We start from the raw sequence: 19,776 nt of genomic DNA, 5'->3' as shown, positions 1-19,776 counted from the left end.
TAGTGTATGAAACTGAGTGGGGTGGTAAATGCCTGTAACCCCAGCTTTCAGGAGATGGAGGCAGAGGGCTCTTAGGAGCTGGAGATCATCTTCAGTGGCATGGTGTGTTTGAGGCCTGCCAGGATGTATGAGACCTTCACTCAAACCTAAATAAATACTGAAGACACCATGGTCTTTGGACACAGGACCTGGAGGAGCCAAGCTGGATCTGACTGGAAGCCCCTTCCCTGAGGACTAGCTTTCATGGTATCAGAAGATGTCACACAAGCCTCTAAGGGAGGGAAGCAACCAACAGCCCTGCCCACCTCTGATGCCTTTGAACTACAGCAATGACCAGCACGGCAGGATAATTCTAAGGGTGTAATAGTGGCACTCATACCTTGGCAGTAACCAACAGCTGTCTGATTGGACTTATGACCTGCTCAATGAGAAGGAAATCATGCTGGGTACTGGAAACTTAGTCAACTGCTCAGGGCTAGTGAAGTCATGGATCTTCGAGGAAAACATACCACCACCACTTTACTAACCCAGCGTAATTCCTAACTACACTCTAAATGTTTACCCTTATAGTCTTCACTCCTCATCAAACGAACTTCTCTTTGCCACAGACAGAGGAGACGATTGCAGAAAACCACAGCCAATCAAAATGCAGAGAACAAGAGATCCTGTGGAGCCCGGCCCCAGTGAATACATCTATAGCACAACTCGCGTACCTAAGGCTCTGGGGTCACCGTGGAAGAAGGGGAGCCATAGAAACAGGAAGTGACATGACCTGAACATGACCTGGACAAGGATGACACCCATAGACATTCTAACGTGGAAGGGGGAACTCTCACGGGGCTTCAACCCTAGACAAAGAGCTAAGGCAGCTAAGCAATGCCGGGAGGGGGAGAAATGGTCCTCCCCGAGGCGGTGGTCCCCCAGTTAGTTATCCAGTACTGGGCCGTCAGTGCTGAAGTGACAATGTACATCCAAACAACATGGTGTGGACTGAGGATGTTGTGTTTAGGAATAGATGTAAACCAACAAAGAAAAAGAGGCTATGAATTTGAAAGTGCATGGGAGGGGTTGGAGGAGGGAAGAGAGAAATGGTGTACTTATATTTAATTCAAAAAATAAAATGATTAAAAAACATAAATAAAGCATAGATAAATACGTAAACTAAAACATAAATTCAGCCCTCTCTGAAATCAGGTGTGGTGGTTCACTCCTATAATCCCAGGATTAAGGACACTGAGGCAGGAAGCTATAGAGTTATTAAAAAAAAAAACCCCAAATACCCAAAAAACCAAAATCAAAGCAAAACAACAACAACAAAACAAAATCAAAAGCCACCCCAAGCCGGGTGGTGGCGGCGGCGGCGGCGGCGGCGGCGGCGGCGGCGGCGGCGGCGCAGGCGCACGCCTTTAATCCCAGCACTTGGGAGATAGAGGCAGGCAGATCTCTGAGTTTGAGGCCAGTCTGGGCTACAGAGTGAGTTCCAGGACAGGCTCCAAAGCTACACAGAGAAACCCCGTCTCGAAAAACAACAACAACAAAAAGCCACCCCAAAATGATCTTAGTGGTAGAGCGTTGCCCAGCTTGCAAAAACCCTAGGTCTCAGTCTTAGTAGGACACAAGAAGAGAGTACGCACACAATCTTTTATTGTTTTTATGAGGTTTTTTTTTTTTTTTTTCTTTAGCCAAACTCGATGTTAACTAAAGCAAATCAGGTCACTAAAGTGAGCCATCTTTGGATTCTGTCATCCTACGGCATCCAGAGGAGTAGGCAGACCATCTGAAATCATATGGACAGTCCTAAATAGTCAAGAGTCATCCCTAGTCTTTGAGAAGCTCCATTTTCTCCCAGTTCCACAGGCCAGACCAGAGTGGCTGAGCTCATGTCCTGAGCCCTATAGCCCTCTGGGATCTTTGCCTGGACAGGAAATCAGATATCAAGGAGGAGGCCTGGTCATGCCCCTGCAGGGCCCTGGCACGGTGGATATTTGCCGTTGCAATAGGTTTGGCCTCCACCTCCACACAGGGAAGCTCCAGTTGGCAAGTTAGGACAGCCCCACGTTCCCTCAGGCACGTTTTCTGCGGGGCAGGGCAGATTTTCTGGTCATCTCTGTTCCAGGGGTGAGTGGAAGGTCCTGAGCAGTGGGTGTGTGCTGTCAGCACCGAGGGCCTCACGTGGGCCTCAGTATGGGCTTCCTGGACTGCCTGCTTTTCAGAGGCTGCGGAAGATCTGCTACATGAAGCCCCAAAAGGAAAGGGTGTTCATACACCCACCTGCCTTGTCTATTGTGGCTGTTCTTGCCCTCAGATGTGTTTTAGATCAGCTTCCCTTCTTGTAGGGAGGAAGCCCGAGTTGGTGTTGTGTAGGGGGTGGCTTTAGAGAGACTGGCATGGGGGCACAGAGGCGTGTCTGTCTTCCCACAGTGTCACCTGCCCATCACAGTAGCGGAGCATTGGACCTATTTTGGCCTCACTTTTAAAAACTTTCCCTTCATCTTCCTTCCTGATCTGTTGTGGGACCAAGGTGTCTGGTGGAGCTAATGGGGCCTCTCAGTGCTCTTTTTCTGTAGGTCGGGTTGCCTAGAAGGAGGCCACAGACTCTGGGAAGGACCCAGGTTCCCGTTCAGCTGCAGGGTGTCTCTTCCTGGAATTGGATAAAGGCCTGCTTTTTTTTTTTTTTTTGTATAAACTGTCCACTGCCACTGTGCTTCCTCCTGGTGTTAGGCAAGGGCTGTACCACTGAGCACCTCTGACCCTCTTATTTCCACAGCGTCTTGCCATGTAGTCCAAGTCATTCTCAAGCTTGAGAGCCCCCTGCCTCAGCCTCTTGGGGGCTGGGATGAAAGACCAGCTCTGGGTACCTTTTCTGTAGTGGTATCCTCTGGTTGGATACCAAGTTAGTCCCAATGTTTCACACCCTTGGCTGAGGGAGCCCTGTTGTGATGCACACCCCTGCTTCTAGGCATCCTGGCACCTGGCTGGAGGAGGGCTGATACAGAACATGTTTATAAGGGGGTCTTCAGCTCATTTCCCGGGAAGCTTGGGAGTAACGGCCCCTGGGGTGGCCGGTGGGTGGATAACTGTCTTGCAGTGTCTGGAGACAATGGCCCCATTCCCCAGGATGGAAAGGAGACATCTGTGGGTATTACCAGGGATCACCCTGCCTTGGTTAGACCCATGAGGAGAATACCCACCCTGGGCAGACTTAGAAGTGGTGCCACTGTCTGAAGTCTGCTTCCTCTGTCGTGAACATTTTGCTCTCTCCTTTCCTCTGTCCACTGTGTGGTCCAAGGCACTATCACTGCTCGTCCCTGACAGGGATTGATTTCATCGTCAGAGGCCAAGTGCTCTGGGTGGAGTGACGCCATTCTGCCTGGAGGCTCCTGGAGGGACAGGAGAGCGACCAGGTTCCATCTCAGGAGGTCTGAAGGGTCCAGTGTTGGGCAGTTGTACCACTTTTTTTCCTTTTTCTTTCTTTCTTTCTTTCTTTCTTTCTTTCTTTCTTTCTTTCTTTCTTTCTTTCTTTCTTTCTTTCTTTCTTTCTTTCTTTCTTTCTTTCTTTCTTTCTTCCTTCCTTCCTTCCTTCCTTCCTTCCTTCCTTCCTTTCTTTCTTTCTTCTCTCCTCTCTCTCTCTCTCTCCCTCCCTCCCTCCCTCCCTCCCTCCCTCCCTCCCTTCCTTCTTTCTTCCTTTCTTTCTCTCTCTCTCTCTCTCTCTCTTTTTTTTTTTTGAGACTGGGTCTCAACTATATAGCCCTAGCTGGCCTGGGAATCTCTGTGTAGAACAGGCTGGTCTCAAAATCACAGAAGCCAAGCCACTTCTGCCTCGGAGTGCTAGGTGCTGGGATTAAAGGCATGCATCACCATGCCTCCTCAGCTGCACAGCTTTTAAACCGGCTATGGGGGATCATGCCAGAATTTGGAGCTGGAGGTGGGGAGATCAGAACACTGTTTTTAATTTCTTGAATTAAATTTCTTTTAATTGTGGTAACCATACCACAAAGTTGACCACTTTAACTATTCTAAGGGGTGGCTCAGAGGCATTAAACACACCTTTGTGTTTTTACTGCTCCCCATCTTGGAAAGCTTCCCTTCCTGAAGGAGGCTTATCCCTTAAATATCTGTTCCCTCTCTGGCCCCCACCACTGCACACCCTATGATGTATTAACACAACAGAATGTCCCCATATCAAGAGATGCGTGTCTGTTTTTGCCACCTGTGACATTCACAGTGCTTCAAGGACCTGGAACCCAACTTCTCCAGTTCATCTCGAGGTGTACTTCCATTTTTTATAGTCCTTATTTTCTTATTTGAATAATTTTATATTTATTTATGTGCTCTGTGTATGTGTGTGTGCACACACACACGCCGAGGTCATAAGACAGCTTTCAGGAGTTGGTTCTCTCCTTCCAGTACGTGGGCCATAGGGTTTGAATTCAGTTGGGAAGCTTGGCAGCTGGGACCTTTACCTTTGGATCCATCCCACTAGCCCCCATAATCTTGATTTTTAAAAGTGTCATAGGTTAAGTAGTTAAGTGAAATAGGTGATTAAGTTGGGGTATTGATTTATATAAGTTACTTATTTAAAGTTGAGCCAGGGATATAGCTCCATGGTAGAGTGCTTGCCTACCATGAGCGAGGCTGTAGGTTTAATCCCCAGCACTAAAAAGAAAAACACAGACTCATCCTTGTAATACCAGAACCCAGGAAGCTGACAAAGAGAATGTCTGTTGGTTTGAGTCAGCCTGGACTACAGAGTGAGTTTCATATCAACAACTGATTTTTAAAACCAAATAAAATAAATTTTAAAATAACAAAAAAATAATAAAGCTTGGCCCAAGGGGTCATAACTGTGGGAGACCCATCCCCACCAGCTGCAATACTAGGGAGAGCAGGCCCTGCACTTCTCCAGGCAGCACAATAGAGCCAACCCTGTCAGTGCAGGAGTGGGTGAGCCAGCCCTGAAGTTGTGACCATGGTAGAGCTGCCCCCATTTCATATCTGGCCCACGAACCCTACAGCTGTCCGGCCCAGACCAAGGGTATGACTTGGCCTGCCCCATCATCCACCCCATCTATGATCTACTGGAGCACGTGAAGGGACCTGACCCGAAGACCCAAAGCTGCAGGGTCTCCACAACACAGGGCAGCAGCAGGATATCCAGGAGGAGCCCCAGTGAGGGCTCAGCATCGATAGGGTAGGAGAAACCAGAGGCCTCGAACCAGACTAATGACTCTTTGCAATGAACACTTGCAAGTAAAGATAAATAGGCGAAGGGATCCACGGCATAACTCACTGTGTCACACTGAAGCTTCCACAACAAGATTTTTAAGTCCCCCCTTTTTCTTTTCCTCTTTTCTCTTAAATTTTGTTTTATTTGGCGATGTGCAGGGGCAGAGGGCAGATGTGAAGGGATAGGGAAATGAATGGGATCAAGATACATGATGTAAAAGGTACATAAAATAAATAATAATAATAATAATAATAATAATAATAATAATAATGAAGCAGCTTATCCCTGAGTAGATCATTTGCCTTCTGAAGTGGTACCTTTTACCTCTCTCCTCACTAGAAGTCTTTGCAGAGGATATTTGTGTAATCATCTATGATCAGCAGAGCAAAAGCCATGGAGGGGCTTTCCTCATGGACAGATTGTCATAGTACAGGCTGGTTAGGTACTACTAAGCTGCATTTTTTTGGGATGTATGCTAGTTCTTGATGAGGAATAGCCAAGGAACTAAGTGTGAACCGAGAAAACCAGAGCTGAGGACCGCACCAGCATCTCCCCTGGGTCCCTCCCACTGATGGGGGCCCTCCTGTCTCCAGCCACCCTGAGGTGTGAGGCTGCCCTGGTGCTGTGTTATCTGCAATTTCCAGAACAGAACAGGACTTTAGATTGCCAAAGTGGGTGAGATGCACAAGGAGGGACCAGGGAAGTACCAAGCTTTGGGAGAGTCTGTTTATGGGGTATTTGAGACAGGAGTTATTCTGTAGCCCAGGCTGGTTTGGAACTCACTATACAGATGAAGCTAGTGTCTGCCTGCCCTCTGCCTCAGCCTCCCAGGCTTTGGGGTTACAAGCATGAACCATCACACCTGTCCATCCTGTTCACGTTCTTTTTTTTTTTTTTTTTTTTTTTCCATTACAGGCAATTTATTTTGTTCTATTCATTCACAGTTAATACAGAAAATACTTGGAAACATTTCCATATAATGTTTGACACAGAAATCATCAAATAGAAGTATACAATGTTGACAGGAGGCAGTACATTTATAATTTATAACCCCAAATGTATTTATAAATTAGAAATGGAAAGATCTACAAATGAAATTATGAAGGTTCATCAAAGTCATTTAATCTGTCAGTTTCTCATGCATTTTTATGTCTTAATAATATTCTATTGTATGAATAAGCCACATTTTATTTCTCTCCAATATTTGATAGCTATTTGAGTTGTTTTAACTTTTTTACTATTAGCAACACACTGCTGTAAACTTTCATGTACATGTTTCATAGGTGCACATTTTCAGTAGTTTGAGGATATATTCCTAAGGGTAGAATTGTTAAGTAACAGAGTAACAATGTTTTGCATTTTGACCAACCACCAAACTGTTTTGCCAAAGTGGCACACCATTTTACAATCTCACCAAATCCTTGTTTTTAAGGCTCTGATTTTTGTACAAAAGCATTCAATCATTCTGTCAGACCAAACCAGGAAAAGTAAGCTATAGTTCAGAGCTGTTCTATTCCATTTACTATGCAAAGCCATTCTTGGCGTTTGCAACTCTCAGCCCTTTTGAGTATTCTTGCAGTGTTCACCTTTTCCTCCACCACTTTTTTCTTCTTCTTTTTTTCTGGTTTATTTCTATCTATTACAAATGTATAAAAAATCCTCCATCAACGCTGCTGTTAGCAGCAGAACCTTGAGAAATATACCTTTGGTTTGCCTCAGAAAAGGAACACATATTGCACTGTAAAGTTTATAAAATTGGCGCAAAACATTGTGATAATGTTACAATACCAGTTTTAAGAGTTCAGTGACTAATGGGGACCTGATGGGATACATGCAGAACTGTGAAGGCAAACTCACTTAGCCAGCTGTACATGTAGACTGTAAATCTACATTCAGATCATTTCTGAACTAAGACTATCATCTCAGTTTATCTGTTGAGGTCAACCAGGAAACCCTAGAATATACCTTGATTTTTGCAAAAAACAAAATAGGGGGAGGGGTTTCTTCAGCATTTCAGTCCACGAGTAACAGTATCCTAACAGGCAAAGTGTTCTCTCACTGTCAACATAGAATGAACTGCTGCTGGAGGTCAACTTGGGCTTTAATTTGCATTAGCACTTACATGCATAGTAGTCCAAGTTGTTGACCTCATGACTTTAAAAAGTAACTCTAAAAAAGTAAAATGGCCCTTCTTGGAAGACTAAAGAAAGACATCCAGCCACAGTTGTAAAAAATCTCATCAAAACAATATACCCTTTTATGAATTACTCCTCAATTAAAAAAAAAAAAGTAGCCCCAAATAAGAAGCAGCTCTGAAAAAGAAAATATAACTTAAGATATTTGAAAAAAACAAGGTGAATACAGGTTCAAAAATAATTAAGATACATTTTCTTAAGGCTACCTAGAATTAGGTTTTAAAGAATTCTACCATTTCAAGTTTACCACTAGTTACTAGATACCTATTTACAAACAAGATGTTCACTTTTTTTGTTCCTTTATCAAGAGAAAAATCTACCTTCAGACTATGAGGGTGGTGATGGGGAGGGACCAGAAAACAAGATTCAAACAATCCCATGCAAATATCACATTTTTCAAATGGAAGAACTCCAAACTGCACTATAAGTTCCAATCACCAAGACACTTTCCATTGAAATGATTGAAGTACAACTACATGGCACCAAGGCCTAGGCCTAACATAGGCCTGACAACCAAGTCCTTGCTTTCTGGAAGAAAGGCCTCAAAAGTCCCACTCAATTCCACATAACAATACTTCAAAAATCAATTAGGTTTTCCTTTCCTTAATATTTTTGTTTTTGACTTCTAATCTTAAAGACTAGATTAAAACTCAGCTCATTTCCCAGAAGGCATTGCTTCCCTTTGCTCCACGAAAGAGTCCACCAAGACCTCTTCCTCAAAACCATCCAGCCCTCAGCCTCCAGTCTGTGCCCGTGATGCATCTTTCTCAACATCCTGAAAAGGCAATGTAGGTAAAATATGCTCACAAACACCAAAACTAGCTGTCAGAAAGACGTAACTAGCTTTATAATTTAAGTTCCAAAACACAAATACTTGCAGCTTGATCTGCACTGACAATGTCGAAGCCCAGAATTCAACATTCACAAATTCTCATTCATACACACAAAACACCATTATCACACAACCTGTGTCTTGAGAGAATCTTCTGCTCCTTAAATCTTTGGCCTCCCAGTCAATCCCAAGTTCAACCAACTTTAACCAAAACTTCACTCAGAATTTCACCAAGCTTTTCACCCACACATTAATGCCTGTCGCATCCTTCATCAACTGTCAAAATCTGAAGCCTGAAGCCTGCTCAGAGATTGCCAGGTAAAAGAAAACAAATGAAACACACAGAGGCTATTTCAAAACAGAACATGACCATCATCCAAAAAAAAAAAAAAAAAAAAATGTCACGATTCCCGATTGGGATCATCTTTTGTTTCCCACGTTGGACTATTTCACACTCCGGCATTGGCCAAAGGACACGAGAGCTGGTTCTGGAGCATACAGTCTCTCACACAGGTGTCCCCAGAGGAACACCAGAGACAAAGTCACTCGAGGCCTCTTCCGCACAGAGACTGTCCCACAGGGGCAGTGAGGGAGGACACCCACTAGTCCGTGGAGATCCCTGAGAGAGCACGATTCTCAAAATCTGGACTATACACAATTCACATCAGCCCTGCCCAGGCACCCACCGGAAGAAAGATGCAGCTGTTTGCCAGAACTCAGCACTCCACTCTAGATCTCTGCTGCCTTAGTCTCCGTCGCGGATTTCCGAGTTCTGGTAGTTACCTGGACCACTGAGGCATTGCCACAAGACTTCTTCTCTTTTGAAACATCCTTTTTCTCTAGATATTAGGATAGCTACACCAGCTTGTTTCTTAGGTCCATTTGCTTGGAAAGCCTTTTTCCCAGCCCTTTGCTCGGAGGTAGTGTCTGTCTTTGAAGTTAAGGTGTGTTTCTTGTATGCAGCAGATGGATGGGTTCTGTTTTCTTATCCATTCTGTTAGCCTATGTCTTTTTATAGGTGAGTTGAGACTATTGATATTGATGGATATTAATGACCAGTGATCATTAATTCCTGTTATTTTTTGTGGTTGTGTTGTGTTGTCCTTCTGTGGTGTATGTTGGTGTGGGATTATCTATTGCTTGATTTTTCATGGATGTGTTTAGCTTCTTTGGGTTGAATTTTCCCTTCTAGTGCTTTTTGTAGGGCTGGGTTTGTAGACAGGTATTGATTAAATCTGGTTTTATCCTGGAATATTTTGTTTACTCCGCCTATGGTGATTAAGAGTTTTGTTGGGTATAATAGTCTAGGTTGGCATCCGTGGTCTCTTAGTGTCTGCATGAGATTTGTCCATGATCTTCTAGCTTTCATAGTCTCTATTGAGTAGTCTGGTGTTATTCTGATGGGTTTACCTTTATATGTTACTTGGTCTTTTTCCTTTGCGGCTCTTAATATTTTTTCTTTGTTCTGTGTGTTTAGTGTTTTGATTATTATGTGGCGAGGGGACTTTTTTTTTGGATCCAGCCTATTCGGTGTTCTGTAAGCTTCTTGTATCTTCATAGGTATTTCTTTCTTTAGGTTAGGAAAGTTTTCTTCTATGATTTTGTTGAATATATTTTCTGTGCCTTTGAGTTGGTATTCTTCTCCTTCTTCTATCCCTATTATTCTTAGGTTTGGTCTTTTCATGGTGTCCCATATTTCCTGGACATTTTGTGTTACAACTTTTTTGTCTTTAGTGTTTTCTTTGACTGACAAATCTATTTTCTCTATCGTGTCTTCAGTGTCAAAGATTCTCTGTTCCATCTCTTGCAATCGGTTTGTTATGCTTTTTTCTGTAGTTCCTGTTCGTTTTGTCAGGATTTCTATTTCCAGCATTCCCTCAGCATGTGCTTTCTTTATTGTCTCAAATTCATTTTTCAGATCTTGGAATGTTTCTTTCATCTGTTTAATTGCTTTTTCTTGGCTTGATTTGATTTCTTCCCATTTTTTGTTCATTTTTTCTTCCATTTCTTTAAGGAAGTTTTTTATTTCCTCTTTAATGGAGTTTTTCATTTCCTCTTTAAGGGAAGTTTTTATTTCCTCTTTAAGAGAGTTTTTCATTTCCTCTTTAAGGAAAGTTTTTATTTCCTCTTTAAGGTAGTTTTTCATTTCCTCTTTAAGGAAAGTTTTTATTTCCTCATTGAGGGAATGTTTTATTTCTTCTTTAAGGGCCTCTATCATCTTCTTAAAGTCATTTTTAGGGTTGATTTCTTCTATTTCTTCTGTCATGGTATGTTTAGGTCTTGCAGGTGTAGAATCACTAGGTTCTGATGTTGCCATATAGGTCTTTATGTTGTTGCCTGTATTTTTGCAATGGCGTCTACTCATCTTTTCCTCTGTGCGGTGCAGGTGGTGTCTGTGTCTGAGAGTGCCTCTCTTGTTCTAATTTTTAGTCTTGGTTTAGTAGGGGTTCTTGGTTAAATTGGTACTATTGGGCTGTTTCTTCAGGGACAGCTGATTTCAGTCGGTGAATTATATACTTATGATTCTGGTGATCTGGTTTAGTGGCTGGGTAGCGCCTTCTTCTGTGTTCCCAGGTCACGTTTTGTTCACTTGTCAACTCCTCAGCTGATCTTGTTTCTTCAGACTTCAAACTGTAGGCATCTGAATCCTCTCCCAGATGGGTTTCAGCTGAGCAGGGTAGTCTCACCAACACCTCCAAGTTGTTGGGTTTCACAGGATCAGCAGTTGGGCCCTGGGTTGTCCCCAGACGGAGTGCCCAGACTCGCCCTGGTTCCGACCCACGGAGATAGCCTCTTCCCCAGGTGTTGGGGCCAGGGGTGTCCCCGCTCCAAGCTGCGTCCGCCCCTCTCCGTCCCCAGGCCTGTCCACTCCTGCGGCCCGCCGCCACAGGCCCACCTGCGTCCACTTGTCTCCGCCGCCGGGCCTGTATGTCCCCCGTCAGCTACCACCGGGTCTGTCTGCCCCTGCGGGCCGCCAACGGGCCTGTATGTCTCTGCCGGCTGCCGCTGTGGGCCTACCCACCTCTGCTTGTCACTGCAGCTGGGCCCATCCACCTCTGCAGGCCGCCACTGGGCCTGTATGTCTCTGCTGGTTGCCGCTTATCTCTGCTGCAGGGCCTGTCCACCTCTGTGGGCCGCCGCTGGGCCTGAATGTCCCTGTCGCCCGCTGCTGCCGGGCCCGTCCACCTCCGCAGGCCGCTGCCACAGGCCTACCTGCGTCTGCTTGTCTCCGCCATCTTCAAGATTTTTTCCCTGTTCACGTTCTTAGCACAGGCAGAGAATGGCCAGGCCTGAGGAGCCTAGGATGGGAAAGTGGTTCTGGACAGTGGGAATGGGTAAAGCTATGCCAATTACTAGTATAGAAACCTTGTCCTGGAGAGGCTGGAGGGCTTGGGGTCCTCTATGATGTATACAAGATAGCAAGGTGCACCTTGTATGTTCTTTTCAAAAACAAAACGATACAGTTCTGTGCTCAACCCCCCTCCCCCCTGTGTATGCATCCCTCTCTCAAGTCTTATCTTCGGGTGTGGAAGCTAGGGACCTTTCCAAAGTTGCTCCCATTGGACTTGTCACTTGACATAGGTGAGGTGGAGTGGACCGGGCAGCACCCCACTGTCAGCCATGGCCTTGACCCTCTTGTTCTCTCCCTCTCATAAGGTCAACCCACCCTACTATGTCCCGCTGGTTGAGCTAATCCCTCACCCAGAGACAGCTCCAGCCACGATGGACAGAACCTATGCCCTGATGAGGAAGATTGGACAGTCTCCAGTGAGAGTCCTGAAGGAGATCGATGGCTTCGTCCTGAACCGCCTGCAGTACGCCATCATCAGCGAGGCCTGGAGATTGGTGCAGGTTCGTGCCCTGTGTCCCTCCTCCCTTCTCCGTTCCTCCTGGCCTCCATCCCATCTTTCTCCTTCTTCCCTTCCTCCCTCCCTCCCACTCTCCCTCCCCTCATGTCTTCTCCCCCCCTTCCTCCCTTGCCCCCGTGGTTGAGTAGGAAAGGAGTCACTTTCTGGGTCTGTCAGAGTTAGAGGACACCCAGGGTTCCTTGCTCTCTTCTGGAGACCCAGGGCATTCCATTTGGAAACAGAATACAACACAGCAGTTCACTCTCTGAGAGATCCCTCTCTCTAAGTCATTATTTGATAGCAAGACACAGTTGCAAACCTCTCCTGCCCTTCGTACAAAATCACCTGTGTGTGAGGTGTTGGATTTTCCCACAGACCCATTTTTACCTCTTGGTGTCAGAATTTTTCAGGATGAGAAAATATTCTTTTTGTACAAAAAAACCAAACAAACAAACTTGTACTCCCTTAAAGAACCCAGCTTATTTCAAGAACCGGGGAAAACCGTAATAAATACAAAACTTGTTAGTAATAGGCTCGTTTTCTTCATTCAAAAGTACAGCGCCACGTCCATGCAGGTCATAGTAAAGTGTATAAGGGACTGCCTCGTTCTCAGGTGGAGAGGCCAGTGCTTGGCTTGGACTATCCACACTGGGTGTAGTCCCACAGCTCCTTGTCAGCACACAGGACGGGAAGCAAGAAGCCAGCTGCACCTCACCTTTTGTGGGTGTTAGAGTTCCTTCCAGTATTTCCTCCAGACTTCAACAGGTGTGCATGATGTATGCGACTCTCCCTTTAGAGTCATCATGTGACCCTGCTTACCTGTACACTGGGTGCACACTGTGCTGTGACTCAGTGTTTAAATCTGCCTCCCACTCTACACCTGCCGTGTACGTGCTGGGATCTCACACTCCTTGAATAATGTTTTAGAAATCAATCAGTGTCAGGACATTTTAAAGAAACTCTACATGTAAAATACCTTCTTTGAGGTTTATTTAAAATAGAACAGCAATCTAGTAGACCCAAGAAAAATTTAGTACTGTAGTACAACATGGTAAGAAGTGGTGTTGTGGCAATTTTAACTTTTTAGGTTTTGTTTTGTTTTTTCGAGACAGGGTTTCTCTGTGTAGCCTTGGAGCCTGTCCTGGATCTCACTCTGTAGACCAGGCTGGCCTCGAACTCACAGAGATCCACCTGCTTCTGCCTCCCAAGTGCTGGGATTAAAGGTGTGTGCCACCACTGCCCGGCCTTTAGGGTGTGTGTGTGTGTGTGCGTGTGTGTGTGTGTGTGTGTGTGTGTGTGTGTGTGTGTGTGTGTGCGCGCGTGTGTATAATTAAGTCATATATATATAAAATTAAGTCTTGCTTAGTTTTATATATATAATTAAGTCATATATATATATATATATATATATATATATATATATATATATATAAAATTAAGTCTTGCTTAGTTTACTTGAAAGTTGTTGACTAACTTTGGAAAGAATGGAGAGACCTGTGTAGGACTTGGGCAGGAGATGTGCACAAACATTGTCTGTGTTTGACCACACAGTAGAACTGATGGTAGATGGAAATCTCTGGGCAGGGTTGGTGGGTCTCCTTGTACTGTTGGAGGGAAGCACACTGAAGCGGATGCTCAGTTCACCTCCCTGCAAGCTCCCACCGGTTTGTGCTGTCTGCCTTTTTTTTTTTCCAGGAAAAGACACGGGAAGGTTAGGGAAGTGTGGCTAGAACCCAAAGTCTTACCTTTCGTGTGATCCTAGAAGATAGCCTGTGCTCAAGTTCAAAAGTGATCTGAGGACTGTTAGGACTGAACTGCAAGTGTGTCTCCAGCCTGTAGGGGCTCGGGGCTCTAACGCAGACAGGAAGGCAGGCGGAAGGGATGCAGAGAGCATAGGGGTGGAATCCAGGAGTGTGCTTCCTGTTACCATAGCAACTTAGCAGCAGCTCCTCCACCCTTCTCCCAGGACCTTGAGCAGGGGAGCCTGGATATTGGTTCTCTGCTGAAACAGTTGCTGGTATGGGCTTATGTGTGTCTGCATGGACCCCGTCCTGTCTACATGTTTCCAAAGCTGAGTGAGAGGTGACTCTAGAGAAATCCTCCCCACAGTAACTGTGCCAGCTGCAGGACCCCTCTCCCGTAGAAGTGTGTCTGATGCTGTACCTGCTGGGGGCTGGCTTAAGGATACCCAACTATTGTGTACATTTTTATGGGAAGGTCTATGCCTGGGGCCTGGTTCCTCTTCAGCCACTGCAGTCAGCAAAGGTTGGAAACCCTCTGCAGAGCTGCCCTCCTGGTGCAGATCTGCCTGCTGTGCTCGCAGCCTCTGTTCCAGGCAGAGGTTAAGTGACTCCTCACAACTTCAGATAGAGCCTGTTGGACTTAGTTTACATTTTGGGGTGTTCAACTTGATGGGAGTGTTTCAACTTGGACTGGGGGTTTCCCAAGTTGGCTTCAACACTCTAGGGTAATTTTACTATCAAAAAGAGCAGAATTGAGGCTAGTCACAGGCCTTGTAAAGACCCCCCTCCTTCCCTCCCCTCCCTTTCTCACTTCTTCCATATCCCCACTCTCTCTCTCATTGGCTTTTGGAGACAAGGTCATTTTAAGAAGGCCAGGCTGGTTTGAAACTCATCATACAACCTGTGTGAGCCTCGAACCACTTAATCCTCCGTTATAGACAGGCACCAATGGACTGGCCCAGGGCTTCTCTTTGCATGTAAAGCCTGGGCTGGGTTCCACATGTGACTGGAAAACCCGACCCTCAGCCTGGACTGAGAGAACAGAATGAGCTTCCATATGTGAGGTGGCTTCCCCACCTCTCCAGTTCCCCATAGGTGCACTGTCTCCTTGTTCTCTGGAAAGAGAGAAAGGCTCTTTCTGCTCCACACGAGTCTGGTGCATTCATTGGTGGAACTTTGTTCCAGATGTAAAGAGCCTCGGAGCTTTTGTGCAGACATCTTGGTGCAAATTCTGTTTCCTGTCATCTGTGTGAGCTCTGGATAGATCAAAGCCAAGTATGCCTGTCCATGTCCTGACCCTGTGTTAGGTCTAGGACAGGGTAAGACAAGTAGTGGGCCTGGATGAAACCCAGACTATTTCTACCCAGCATGGCAGTGTTTTGATGCTGATGTGGAAAGAGGAAGTTGCCTTGGTGTTCACTGGCTGTGATTCTCAGAGTTACATTGACTTTCTTGGTATGGAGCCAGCCCAGTCTGGAATAACTCTCACTTGCTCATGGACTTTCTTTATATATTTAATTTAAAAGTTTTGCTTTTAATTGATAAACCATTGTGCTTATTTGTGGAATGCACAGTGGTGTTTGACTCTCTCTTCTGTTCTCCGTGTTTGCACTGATACACACTCTCATGTGATATACTGTTTACTTTAGACATTGCTGAGTTCCATTTGTTTATTTTTGCATCTGAATTCATGGCAGATATTTACTGGTAGTTCCTATGCTGTATTATGTGACTTTGATTCCAGGGTAGTTCCCAGTCGTTCTTAACCTGTGTGTTGTGAGCCCTTTGGGGATCGAACCACCCTTTCACAGGGGTCCCCTAAGACCATCAGAAAACACAGGTCTTGACATTACGATTCCTAACAGCAGCAAGATTACAGTTACGAAGTAGCAAATGAAAATGATTTTATGGTTGGGGGTCACCACAGCATGAGGAACTGTATTAAAGTGTCACAGCATTAGGAAAGTTGAGGACCATTGTACTAGGCTCTACCACCTCCCAATAGTGCCAAGCCAGACACGAAGGCCTTTGGGGGACACTTAATGTCTAAACAGCAGAAAGTTTTCTTTCATCGATCAGTATCTATGTTTCCTGTTCTAAATTCCAGTCACAATTACAGAGGGCATGATTGAATTCTTGTAGCTAAGCAACCAAGATCAATTCTAAGAGAAGCAAAGGAGGAGTGACATGGGAGAAGACTCCCCTGTGGACTTGTCCGCCGGCAGGTGCTTGTGAAGGGGTACCATGCTGCAGTGGCATTTCTGGGTGAGTGAAAGTACAGTAGTAAGAGGCATGTTCTTATCCTCTTTGCACACCCTAGCTATGACTTGCTGTTTGCTGCTGTCCCCATACTTTCTGGGGGAAGAATGGTACCCATGGAAGTGAAGGAACCAGGGTCTGTAGTATTGTCTCATAGATGTTAGTCCTGTTTTGTCCTCTTTTCTAGACTGGCTTCATATCTGGGGCACAGAAGACCTTCCTGAACTGGTAAATGCTGGGAATACAGGTCTGGCTGCAGTCTAGTAACACTAACATTTCCCTGCCAGGGCTCAGTCACTGGGTGATGACATCCTTTTGGCTGGGGAGGGAATTTCAAGTTCATGTTCCTGAGGCATTAACACAGTGAGGGAAGTTGTGTTGTGATGAAAAGTCTTTGGCCAGACAATAGCTGAGTTTATTCCCCATAAATTCTTTCCCCATCAGAGTAAGGTAGGTGGAGGAGCCTGGAATGAATCATGAAGCCATCATCAGATTCTCAGCCTGTTGGCATGTTTTGGTGATAAGCCTTAGAAATAGCTTAACATGCGTTTTATCCTTCTAAGTGGTTTAATCCCTAGCAGGATTCCTGTTCTTAGGGCCCTATGGGAGTGAAGAGAAAGCATTCCCTTTGCCCTTGAGAAGTTTAGGGATAGACTGACAAGCAACAAGGTATGCAAATTTGTTACCCTGCCTGGAGGACATCACAGGATCGTGAGTGCCCAATAACCCCTCAAGGTTCAGATGGTTATGTGCCCTTTTTTGTAAGGGAGAGGAGGAAAATGGCAGAATATAGGGCATGTTTGAGGGGCAATAATTTCTAAGCAGAATGAGTGACCTGGAAAACAGATAGTAGTTCATAAACCATTCTTTTTAGAAGTTGAGTGGACTCAGGAGATGGATAAGAGCTTGTGTCAAAGTCTGTCCAGGGATGGTGGCATCTCAATCATCGTCCTGTGGTAGGCAGGTTTAGTTCATGAAACCTCAGAGAGATAAAGGCAGTTGTTTTTCTCTTTGGTGAGTCTAGTCTTCAGACAGGAACAGGAAAGTTAGCCTGTGTACGTGGTCTTCCAGCATCTGCCAACACACAAGGCACTTGATTTAAAGTTGGTGTGCTGTGTTGTGGGGAGACAGTCTACAGTCCCTGCATCCTGAGATAGTGGATTCAGTTCTTAGCCTCTTAGCCTTTCACAAGGGGCATGGTCTGTGGCATCTGATCAAGATGCCCTGGGGCGGGGGTTCGTTTCAGACACAGAGTGCCAAGTGCTGGGAGAATTATTCCAGTTAACAAAGTGCGCTTCAAAGATCACATCATCAGATTAGCTGGTGAGGCTCCTTCCGGAGAGCTGCAGCGTGGACTTCTGCTGAGTATTACTTACCTGAAGTTGCTGCAGGAATTAGAAATCAGCCCAGCCCACCCGGCACAGGTACCCGCTCATCGCAGTCAACTTCCCCTTTGTAGGATGTCAGAGCTTGGAAAACTTTAGTCTCCGTTTTCCATGATCAGATATTTTCAGATTTGCCAGTCAGTTCTCAACATCAGGGGAAATACACTGCTATTTTAGACTTTACACAAGAGGAAATCGACCAATAAGTTGAATGGCTTGGTCCACACACTGCAGCCTGGTTGGGAGTTGAGACCCACACCCACCCGCCTCCGTTGCAGGGTCTGTGATGCAGTGGAGATGATGATGATGATGATGATGATGATGATGATGATGTGATGATAATGGACTGTTTCTTCCTGGGTTATGATGAGGACCAGGTGGAGATCTCTGTGTAAGGGCTAGACCAGTGTCCGACAGGTAGCTTATGGTGAGACCTTCTCATTTATCCTTCTTTCTCATGCGGAGCCGCTCTTGCCAGGGATGCTCGAAGACGGTGGTTCTCAATCTTCCTAATGATGTATGCCGCCCTAATACAGTTCCTCGTGTTGTGGTGACACCCACCACAAAATTATTTTGTCGCTACTTTGTAACTGTAGTTTTGCTACTGTTATGAATTGTAATGTAAATATTTGTGTTTTCCAATGGTCTAAGCCAACCCCTGTGAAAAGATCCTTTAACCATCATACCCACCCACAATGAGTTGAGACCCACAGGTTGAGAACCAGTGCTCTAAGCTGAGGCCCTCACATCCTGTCTATGTAGGTGACATCCCTCAGGACTTCCTGGGCCTGACCTGGGTGCTTATGAGAAATGCAGTCTGTAGCTCCTCCGCCCCTCCCCGCCCCCAGCCTGTGGAGTCAGAATCTGTACCGTGACTAGCCAAGGGATTCTAATGGATGTCAACGCTGGAGAAGCCTTGGATGTGGCTTCTCTGAAGCCTGGGCCTGAAAGTCTCCTTAGACTGGGTTTCATCTGTTCAAAGATAAACTCTGCGCATTACAGCTGGTGGGGTAGCCTAGTTGACTGGCAGCTCTCTGTTCCTTAATAGAATATGAATACCAGTTTGGCCTGAACTTGATGGAGTCTCCATTTCACATGACATTTCACTTCTCAATTGTTTTTCCTCTTTATTTCCCTCTGCCTGCCTGTATGTGTTTTGTTCTATCTCTTTATCTGGAACTCAGACCTCCCATCGATACCAGCTTCTACTTAAATACAGGTTCTGGTGATTTTGATGCTGTGTGAATTTGAGCCCCAGTTTAAAACACTGAGTGCCTCTGGCTGTTCCAAAAGAGATGTGAAAATTGATTTTTGACACAGGGTCTCAGTGTGTAGCCTTGGCTATTTTGGAACTTGCTATGTAGACCAGGCTGGCTTTGAACTCACAGAGATCTGCCTGCCTCTGCCTTGTGAGTATTGGGATTAAAGGTGTGTAGCTCTGTTTCAGGCTCAAACTTTTTTTTAACTTTTTTTTTTCTTTTTTTTAAGTTTTAGTTCACCCTCATTAAAGCACAGATATGGATTTGGGATGTAGCTCGTAGGTAGAGTGCTTACCATGCATGCGTGAGGTGCTAGTTTTGATGCCCAGTACCACATAAACCGTGGGAGTTTGAGGCCAGTCTAGGTTTAAATGAGACCCTGTCTCAAGAAACAAAAACAAAAGTGAAAAACAAACAGGTTGAACAGACGCAAGACTGGAATTGTCAGGAGGTGAGAATTGCTCTTCTCAACGCAAGCTCCCTGGCCAGACCCTATCTCACTTGGAATTGCTTCCTGGTCACATTGCTCACACATGTAACACCAGCCACGCCTCACCCGTTCATTTCCTGAGCAGAGATGCAAATTGTGATCAGGTTTTCTGTCAGGAGAGAACGTCCGTGAGTAGAAGCAGGAACCTGGAGGATGAAGAGCCTGGGAATGTGCAACCAGCTCTGGGGAGAGTTGTAGATCATAGTTCTGTTCAGATACCCTGCTTGCAGCAAGGGGGATTGGGGGTACCTGGCTGCCAGCAGCATACAGAAGGGAGAGCTCTTAGCTACCTGATGGATGCAGGAGGCCAGTGTGTCTACCACAGCCAACAAGTCGCCAGAGGGAATCCGAGTTTTCTTAGGTTTATCTCTTTTCAGTCTCTCAGCCCCATGAAGCTGGCTGAAGACTTTCCTGACCAGAGTCCTTATGAAGAAGCTGCTCAGGCCAAGGCAACATGTCTGTCAGGCTGCCACGTCACTGAGGCTGATGCATGACTGTTCCCTAGGACCAGCTCCCTGTGGGTGACCTTCTATGCAGAT

The 19,776-nt window shown here is 45.6% G+C and overlaps 1 protein-coding gene and 1 long non-coding RNA gene across 2 annotated transcripts in view; one reads left to right on the top strand and one right to left on the bottom strand.

The window, feature by feature from the left end:
• The window catches only part of Cryl1 (crystallin lambda 1), a 123,938-nt gene that overhangs the window by 86,304 nt on the left and 17,858 nt on the right, over window positions 1–19,776 (top strand). The window contains exon 5 of the mRNA XM_016006914.3: window positions 11,912–12,106. Coding sequence (XP_015862400.2) covers window positions 11,912–12,106 — 195 coding nt within the window. The remainder of the gene's footprint in view (window positions 1–11,911; window positions 12,107–19,776) is intronic.
• LOC143267391 (uncharacterized) lies at window positions 16,953–17,617 on the bottom strand. Its single transcript, XR_013042432.1, has 2 exons — window positions 17,480–17,617; window positions 16,953–17,177 (listed from the first exon to the last, which is right to left on the bottom strand). It is a non-coding gene; the product is annotated as an uncharacterized LOC143267391 (long non-coding RNA).

This window comes from Peromyscus maniculatus, chromosome 9, assembly GCF_049852395.1.
Source record: "Peromyscus maniculatus bairdii isolate BWxNUB_F1_BW_parent chromosome 9, HU_Pman_BW_mat_3.1, whole genome shotgun sequence".
In the NCBI taxonomy this organism is placed as follows: Eukaryota; Metazoa; Chordata; class Mammalia; order Rodentia; family Cricetidae; genus Peromyscus; species Peromyscus maniculatus.
The sequence above is the reverse complement of the archived record's forward strand: the minus strand, read 5'-3'. Positions and strand labels throughout refer to the sequence as shown.